General features: G+C 38.4%; 1 protein-coding gene across 1 annotated transcript; it reads left to right on the plus strand.

Moving 5' to 3' along the window:
* The first annotated feature begins 3,893 nt into the window (after window positions 1-3,893).
* Window positions 3,894-8,676, plus strand: LOC139117097 (claudin-1-like). Its single transcript, XM_070679938.1, has 3 exons — window positions 3,894-4,300; window positions 5,411-5,551; window positions 6,756-8,676. Exons 1-3 carry the CDS (start codon window positions 4,081-4,083, stop codon window positions 6,923-6,925), a joined length of 531 nt encoding a protein of 176 aa, XP_070536039.1. The 5' UTR covers window positions 3,894-4,080; the 3' UTR covers window positions 6,926-8,676.
* Window positions 8,677-10,151: the final 1,475 nt, after the last annotated feature.

Genomic DNA, 10,151 nt, shown 5'->3' on the forward strand with positions numbered 1-10,151 from the left:
ATCAGTCGATATCTGTGTGGGACTATTCCTACAAACCAACAAACCAAATTCGAAAGCTCTCGAAAGCTTTTAAGTTTAGAAAATGTTGACCATGTTAATCTGGTGACGTTTCAACGAGACGATATGCCCAGGTAGCAATAAAAGTACCGACAATGAATATTAGTTTGCAGAGTCAACAAATCATGGAGAGGCAGCAATGCATTGTATCACGAGATGGTGTGTCATTAGAATACAATGTCTATTACCTATAGAGTAAAGGTAGATTAAACACGATTGGAACTAATTTAAGATAATTGGATGGTAAATTAATGTCGATTTAATCTGCAAATGTAAGCTCATCTGCTTTTCTTTTTACGTTACACACTTGTTTTTATGAGTAATTTGTAATATTGCAACGATCAGCTATCGAGAACCGAACACTTGAGAAATTTGAAAAATATGATCATCCAATTATCCCAAATTAGTTCCAATCGTGTTATTACGTAAGAGAGTAAACTTGAATTGTAATAAATGAGATATGAAATTCATTCAGAGAAGAGACGATTATCAGAGAGCTTTAACCCCAATAGCTGCGAATGTGTAATAAACCGATCTAAAAATATCCTGAGTTTTCCAAGAGTTTTCTGTCCGTCAGCACATTTACATAAACCAAATTTGGTTTGAAAATAAAATCATGTTAAGTTGTAACTCGGGCTGAGCTGCCGTGCTGTAAATAAAGCCATCAATCTCAATTCTACCGGCGTGTTCGTCTTCAATTACATAAGCATTACGGTCTCGTGGTACCTTAGATATCTGGTAACTCTTAACACGATTGGAACTAATTTGGGATAATTGGATGATCATGTTTTTCAAATTTCTCAAAAGTGTTCGTTCTCGGTAGCTGATCGTTGCAATATTACAAATTACTCATAAACACAAGTGTGCAACGTAAAAAGAAAAGCAGATGAGCTTACATTTGCAGACTAAATCGGCATATATTTTCCATTCAATTATCCGAAATTAGTTCTATTCGTGCTTCTTCGCAACAGACGGCTTGAGGCCGGCTATTCTCCAGTAAAACCCAGAGTGAAGGTAGAGACAGTTGCGACACAAGTATGCAAATGTCACCATAATTTGGACTTATTTTGAGTCATATGAATGCCCCATTGGACCAAATGTGAAAACTTTCAGACAAACGGTTTCAGAGCATACGTTCTTTCCAAAATTATGGGTAAAATCCTGAAAAGTCAAAATATGCAAATTTCATGATCATTTACGAAGCCTCAATGATGTTATTACTTGCAACTTACAAGCCAAATTGCATCATATTCCGTACAGTCACGGGCAAGATATCCGAAAATGTCCAAAGACTTAACTTGCAAATAAAAAAATTGATATTTTCCATTCTGTATGCACTGCGACTGCGCACACTGGTGGCATGTAAGCCAAAATTTTAGTTGAATCGCATCAGCAGTATTTGAACAATCGTGTACAGAGAACGTCCCTCAAGACAGCAGTACGACATAGTCACCCTGTACGTCTGTACACACGGGAGCTAAAGTGGGGCCGGAAAAGCAAAATTGTAGTCACGTACATTGACTCTACCGAAGCGACAGCTGCTGCTTAGAAACATAATATTCCAGATTTGGAGAAAAGAAAGCAGTTAAAAAGAATTTTTAGGAAATCAGTGGAAATTCCAGACTCGCAACTTGAAGATCTGCATTTTAATATGGACCACATGCTGCTGTGAAATAACGCCAGAGTCAACTGAGTGATATAATCGCCACCATTTCCCACCAGGGCACTTCATTTACTGGCGTATAATATACCGTTCGCCTTTTTGACGATTTTAAGTAGGAAGCATTACTTTCTACACTCTTGTTGAACAACTGTACCGATCTTTAGCGACAAATTTAATATTACATAACCGAAATTAAAAAGTGAAATGCCTTTTTCATTTTGTTTTGGAAACTTAGAACATGAATCAACGACTCCACCAGAACACTTTAGGACATGCGATACACTGTTCACTTTGGAGGAGTTTTGGTAGGATGTATTGTTCAATAGTACTACAATTAGAACAATTGTACTTATCTTTGGCGACAAACGTTGCATATGGACCACAACTTAAATTTAGTAGATTTTTGCGGTGATTTGCCACGTGGAAAACATGTGCATATTAATTATAATTAACTTAGTTTAGTAGACAAGTACTACCGAAACTCTTGTTACGATTGTAATTTTTAAAGTAAAAGTATTACAGGAATAAGTACAATTTTGTTGAACTCATAACGAACGTTCACTAGGATAAACAATGTAACACGGTACAACGTGGAGGGTCTTTTCTTTTGTTTACTGGCGTATTATTACTGGTAGTTCTTTTATTACCTCAAGTATCATTGCCAATGTGTTAATTAACGAACAATGCCACTACCGGTCAGATGAATACGAACAAAAGATGTTTACTGACATTGACATTGATACTGGTACTCGAATGGACAATTAAGCTAAAACAATGAAGTATGACACCGATATGGCTACATCGCGGTGGTCATCATTTAATTGACTTCGGCATGAAACAATGGCTCATACATACATAATCAAATTCTGGCTCCACAAGTCTTGACCATGGAACGTTAGTAACTATTATTTTTAGAAGTCGGCATTTGTCAAAAGAACATTATAAATATTAAAAAGCGTTGGTTGAGATGCCAACTCAGCAGAATAATTCTGAATATTTTAAAAACATTCTTCCAATCAAGTATTTGGGATTTATTTCTTATCCAATCATTGTACTTGTCATACTTTTTAGCCAATGTACAGTAACTTCCTGTGATGTATTTTACATGTTCAGGTTACGCCTTGCAAAATTGTCTATTTAATGTGAAGTTTTCATGTGTATAGGTAGATTTTCAGATCTTCAGATTTGCAGAGTTTCCGATTTTCGGAGTATATCAGATTGGAGACTTTTGGAGGAGGCTTTTAGACTAGACTTTAGATTCAAGACTTTGTGGGAGGCTTAGACTTTTGTCGGTCTAGGCTTCCCCTGGCCTCGGCACGACTTTGTGATGTAAGGTGATGACTTTCTGGTCGGTCAAGCTGACAGCGTTTGCAATAAACAACATCCACTTCAACTTGCGGCGTCACTGTGTAGTTGTATCCTAGTGGTACCTCTCAGCGAGTTAATTTCCCAGCTGAAGTCTTTAACCGTTAAAATAGCCGGCAACACTCTATCTCAAATGGCAAATTCAAGGAACACTGGGATGACACGGTCCCATACCCCACAGTAGGAGAATGTTACATGTATTCGGCTACATCCAAGGCAGTGTATGTGTTATTGATTAATATAGGACAGTTTGGTATCTAACGGTTTCTGATACCATTTTGGCAGTCGAAACGAAGTCACGAAAGTGGCGGGAGAACATGCTAAACGCTTTAGAATCGATATACAAATATGCTTCCTCCGTCATATAATTTATTTCCTGTTTATTTCAAAGAAAGTATTCTAAGTCAAAAACTCAATATGCGTTAGCCACGGACACCACTGTTCCCCATGATAGGGAACTGCAAATAAAATACCAGTTCCCTTTTGGATACAGAGAACAAAATATCGTCTAAAACTTTCTTGAATTCGATGCAACTACTGACATTTTGTAAAGTGTAGAAATGTTTTCAGACGGACTAATTTTATTTTATTCGGAAAAGAATTCACACCGGAACTACCGGAACTATATCTCAACGATTACGATAACAAAAGTTAACGGCAGACGGTATAGAACACTGAAGGCAGCAATGCTGTAAAGTACCCGTATGAAGACATCAACAACGTCTTCACAACATTCCGAAGCACGGACCTCGCTAACGATGCGAAATATTATGTTACATAGTTGACATTAATGAGCCAAGATCTATATATGTGATAGTATGTGCCAAGCGAGCGCCAACCCAATAAAGGACGTACAGGCTTGGGTTCATGCGAGTGCGACGACGCAAAAAGGCAACCATTTATCCTCACCATCGTTTGCTGAAGCCCGACGAGACAAGAACCAAATTTTGACTTTTTATCCTTTCGTTGACTTGGGGTGACGACTTTGCGCAGGGATGGTTTGGTTTCTACCCGTTATCGGTTATCTGCTGTCCCTTATCGGCGTGATATTCTACGTGGTGAGCACCGCAACCAACCACTGGTATGAGAGAACCGTCTTTTTCTCCGCGGAGAATCTGCACGTAGTTACCTCAGAGGGCCTCTGGAAGATCTACACTGAATACGTCGAGGATGGAGTTGAAGAATCAGTAACGCTTGGTATGAAAGGATTGAAAGGTAATTAGAATCTAGTGATTTCAGAAAATACTCGAAAGGATAAAAGAAAATACAGCACAGTTGTATCAATACTATATCAGTCAACGAATAAGTTAAGACCGTCATGAATATTCTGAAATATTTTCTAGACTTTATTTTTGCGCCTGCGCCTGTCGTTTTAATTTCTTTCCAACTGAACCTCGTCATAAAGTTTATCCTCCAAAACTTTATTTGATTCATTTTAATACAACTTTAATAGATGGTGACCAACTCTGCTCAGTCTAATACAACTCAACGAATAAAAGTACTAGGAATATCATTGATTCATTTGAAGGCAAATCCAGAAACCGCACTGTGGGTTTGTGGTTTGTGAGATGATACCAGCCCTTGCTGTTTTATGATTGACCTTTGTCGCGAGAGGTTGCTGAAAAGGTCACACAGGAATACAAACATGTAAACATGTAGGTCGTTGAGATCCACACGAAATGTTTATACCAGAGACTTTGTTACAATCATCAAAATGTTCTTGTCGTTCTTAGTCTCGTGTGATGTCTCAAGGCTGGTCTTTATTCTCCTGTGATTATTTTCAAGCTCTCTTGATTGCATATCCAATCTGAGAAAATAATATAGTTTCGTAACGATAACTGCCGTCTGTTATTTTCATCGGAACGGCCACGGTCATCTGCGCTAGGTACCATGCGTCCCGTAGGGCCAAGAAGTGTAAAAAAATACTAGGGACGAGATCAAAAGTTAAAAAAATTCTTTCTCTGTGTCATAATCTGGTCTTCGTTTCACTTATTTTTACTGTGTTTGTATTCGCTTCAACCAAATATCGTTGAAGAAACACATCGTTTATGAACAAGAATGTTACGCATACTATACGATGAAGACCATTGATATTCAATAATGAACTTAAGTGTCCTGTAGATCTGTAGCCCGCAAATTTTTGCACAATTTCCATGGCGATGCTGTGGTCGAAAACTTCACTATGTTTAAGTCTCTTTCGTTAACGATCGGAGCTATGATTTATACAACGCCTAAGAATATGCCATATTTTGTCGAGGCCTGGTTTAAATCACACCCTACTCGTGGCCGAATTTGCAAACCATATTTCTTTCACCATCTTCTTAGGTTACATTCACCTGTCGCGTGCTTGTATGATTATCGCCTGCATCGTTGGAATAGCTAATCTGATCCTTGCATTTGTGGCTTATGCACGCAAAGCAGACCCTGTCTGGGTCCAGATGGCCGGACTTACACTCTGTCTCACTGGTAAGTTCCAAAGCTGTACTCCGTCATGTCAGAAATACGATCGGAATGTCGACCACGGTAAATTCCCTAAGTAAAATTACTTCTCCGCAGTGTGTAGACCTTCCTTCGGGGTGAATTTATCTCCTATAGTGCTCCGGGGCTGGAAACAACGTAGGTGGCATCTTGGCACCCCAAAGTTTGAATTAAAGTAATCATGGACTACTGCAGAAATTTATTACTGTCCAAAATTTGAGTCAATGCATTGCTAATGGCAAACTATCGGTAGACCAGTTTAACAGATTATGACAGTGCCATCTAGTGGTGAAATAAATGACTAACTTTCGTTTAAAATATGAGCTTGTCAAGAGCAGTTAATTTCCCACCTGGAAATGAATTTTCAAGGAAATGTGGTTACTATTTCTCGCTGTACATGTATGAAGGTATCTTTTGTCTTATTTATTAAAGCTTAGATGACAAAATATCGATACCGTAATGTTTTATTCTCCAAGACGGCCATACGGTTTCTACTAAAGTTCAACTTCCTTAGAAGGACCACTAGTTACCGTTGTGAAAATGTGAAGGTATTTTATGAAAAAAGGGACACATCTGAGCAGATTTAGAGGATTCTTTGCAGTCGCTATCTTTTTGCTATGTTCCTGTCCTTGCATCCCATCAAATGTTCAATAAAAATAGAGTGGAAGGGAAAGACAGGGTACATTGGATATGATAACAATTTTACCCAGTTTGTTTTCAGCCTTTAAGTCTTAGCAAGTGGAAAAATAATCCGTTTGAATTATTAAAACACGTAATCAATACTTCTCTGGATTTAACTTCGGATTCTTCAGCCCAGACAAACTCCTTGAAAACTTCGAATTCGATAGTTTCGAACGACAGCAATTATGAATTTCGGTGCAGTCAATTATGAGTTCAACGCGTAACTTATTATCTGGCTCGTCCATCCGTCCATCATTCAACCCATGTATGATCCACTTTAAATTCGTTCCCAACCAATTCTTGGCTATCTTTCCTCAGTTTACATCCATGGTATAATTAAGAACAGTATTTCTTATAGAATATAAAGTAAGTGTCTTGTTTCCACTCGTGTTCAGTGTCTACAATCACTGTCTTGGGCAGCTGCAGTCTCCTGTGATTGACGCTCACGCGTGCCCACACGGCATACATTCTCGTTCTCAGTCTATTTTTGTCGCTTCTATTTCTGCCACAGTCGGATCCGTTCTGACCGCAACTCTCTGGTACGGGGCAGAGGTCGAGCAGTATTCTCGTATGTCAGACACAGCAGCCTTCAAGTTTGGTTATTCCATCATCCTCGCCTGGGTTTCCATACCGCTGGTTGTCATTGGAGGTGCTCTACTGACGATAAAATACGAAAACTGACATCCGACAGAAGATTTTCAGACACAAAAACGCATTTGTCCCGAACATTTCTCCTTTCATTTGAGGAACACATTTGTCGCTTAAGGTAGTATGCGCCTCGAAATTGAAAGACTTAATATCATGCTTAGACTTTCCGCAATGAAACTCTCTACCATTCTCTTACCAAATCAAGAATAAAATTCAGGGGGCCACCGTGCAAAGTTTGGAACTACAAAACAAATCACCTAAAATTTACCGATATTTTACAATCAAAATGGCCACCGTCTCTGCGTAAACGCTAAGGAGTAAAGCAAAATTTTCGACTTTCGAAAAACTAATATTGTGAATATTGTTCTTACTCCAACAGCTTTAAAATGAGCCCAAGTAAGTGGTAGATCAGAAACGAATTATGAAAATTTGAGAATCCTGATATCTGTCGAGGCGCATTTTACCTTAATGTCTGTATAATATCGATTTGTATTTATAATTTAAAGGTATTTAAATACATAAATATGCCAGGTACAATTCAACCTAATGTAAGGCTTTGTTAACATTAGGTATAACACCGTAAGTGTAGTCGTTACACGGGCTAGTTGTGACCCTTCAAACATGGTCATCACGTTTGTTTCACGTGATAACGCAACATGGCTTTTCTAGAAACTTCTGTGCACGTGACTATGCCAAAATGCAATGTTTACCGGTTTAAAAGCATGGTCAGTAGAAGACCCACTGTCCATTGATGATAAAATTTGTTTCGCGTTTGCAAAGCCTTTCCGTTCGATACAAATGAAATTGGTGCATTTTAAGCGCACGTGCCAAATATTTTATCATCATCGCCAATGCGAAAAAAGATGGACTCTAAAACCAGTAAGCTTATGATCCAAAGTCCGGGATTTGTTGGTTCGTCTTTCAAGTGAGTTATCGTGTATGATTTTTTAAATGAGAGGCGGGGGGGGGGGGGGCAATAGCTCTAAGTTTTGGTTATATTTTCCATGTTTTTAAGGTGATACAGATGCATTTCCGCATGCTTCCAAATTCTTAGCCTTGCCAACGGAGTGCACTGTCCATAACGTGTAATGTAATCGTTGAAAATTGAAGTATATTCCGGCCGCGGACTAAAATTCAGTCGTCAACATTCACACTGGGCAGTATAGTACACGAATACAAGCTGTGTTGTTAAGTGCATCACAAGGCCAGGACACCATCAGGGGTGCAGTACATGAATTTGTCAAAATAATGGAAAATATATCTAATGAAAGGTAATAGCACTTCAATCTCAGAGTTGAACATCTGTTAGTCTTTCATTGACCTTTAGGTAGAGGCATGGTGTTTGCTTTTCCTATACTTGTCTATAGTTTTGTTTGGATACGGATCCGTGAAACGTCACGTTGATAGTACATGTTGTACATTTTTCATCCAGATTCCAAAAGCCCTCAACTTCTTAGTTTTAGTGTTAGCTTTTCTTTTGTTTATTCTTACCCGCATGCTTGCTCCTTCAGTAAAGCTGTCAATCATATAGATCATTTCAACGGAATAAATGACCAGTTTCTTTCGGTTGTTCGTATAGCTCTTGTCTCGTGTAGGAGAAAAATGTATACTCTTTTGGTATGAGCATAGACCTCTTGAGCTGAGCTTACATATGAAAGTTTGTTTCACTTTTGAACGAGGGCTCAATTAAAGATAAATACACAGCTGGAAAAGTCAGATAAATCTTGTGATATTCCTTTGTACACTTCATAAACCATGTTCATATAAAATAAATGACATTGCAGCGAACTTTTCATAGTAATGACTGTATTTTCCCCAATATTCAATGCAAATAGTCGTGTCCTTTTGCAAGTAAGATTAATGTCCGTCTGTCTGTCTGTCTGTCTGTCTGTCTGTCTGTCTGCCTGTGCGTGCGTCTGTCTGTCTGCCTGTGCGTATGTATGTATGTATGTATGTATGTATGTATGTATGTATGTATGTATGTATGTATGTATGTATGTATGTATGTATGTATGTATGTATGTATGTATGTATGTATGTATGTATGTATGTATGTATGTATGTATGTATGTATGTGTGTGTAAGCTTATTTGGGACATTTTGTAAGCTTTAAGCTTATGTACAATACGCGTAACCTTTCGATGCACAGACTTTCATGTAAATGTGTATGAACTCAAAGGAAACCCGCAATTGTTTTCCAGAAAGCGTTGAAAAATATGAACACAAATTTAATCCGTTTGATTCGAACTGCAGTTTATCACGTTCGATTTAAACCTGTGGTATACCCATCGACAAAAAAACCTTAATTATATTGTTTATTCAAAGGTCTGATCATCTAAAGCGTTTGTTTCGCTAACAGTATCATCATTATCACAATATGAAGTGTTACAATATTGCTATATTCTTCCAGGAAACATTAAATCGTTCTCTTCCATACTCAATAAAATAAAAAGTGCTTATCGCAACACCCACCACCCCTCCATAAATCTAATAGTCCACACCTAAGGTCGGCAGTATATCTGTGAATTTGAAAGAGGGTTGCTCGGTTTAACCCCCATAGGGGTTACTTTTGATATTTCATATGGGGGTGTGTCGCCCGAGTTGAAAACATCTACCCATTCCATATTCCAAAAACACGACCAATTGTTAGGGATTTCTTTGACAAAATTTTGTGTGTTTTCACCTTTAGATGTGAAGGTTTTCTTGAAGCAGGGTACATTTGCTTTGTTATAGACCACTGTTCAGGGGTTTCTCGGATGAAAAATCGACCCATGTTTAGGGATTTTTTCGTGAAAAAGTGACTCCTTCGGGCGGCACATAGCCGTATACCTTTTCTATTGGAGCCCCCCCCCCGGGGTTTAACGACAGTCCCTCTCACTACAAAACAAGATCCAAATCAGGAATGTGTGTATTCTTATTCAAGATCGTTTAAAGTCGAATAATTACGCATTTTAGGCGTTTTCACTTATCTCTAACTAAAAGATGTCACTTCAAAAAGTAAAAAACAAAAAAAAAACTACTTTAGCCCTAAGCCGAACAAGCTTCCCGGGAATGTAGAGATAGGCTAAATGAACAGAGCTCAGATACATAAATCTTACAGTAATTTTGGCAAATGTTTCTTAATTTGTTTGCCCTGATCATGATTTTATTTAACGGCGCCTTTTATAGTTGACATGTGGTAAAAAAAGGCAAAAATCACATTCATACGATCCGCGAGCCGCACGCTATGGCCGCCTGCGCAAGCCCGAATCATTGGAGC

Source organism: Ptychodera flava, chromosome 18, assembly GCF_041260155.1.
Source record: "Ptychodera flava strain L36383 chromosome 18, AS_Pfla_20210202, whole genome shotgun sequence".
NCBI lineage: Eukaryota > Metazoa > Hemichordata > Enteropneusta > Ptychoderidae > Ptychodera > Ptychodera flava.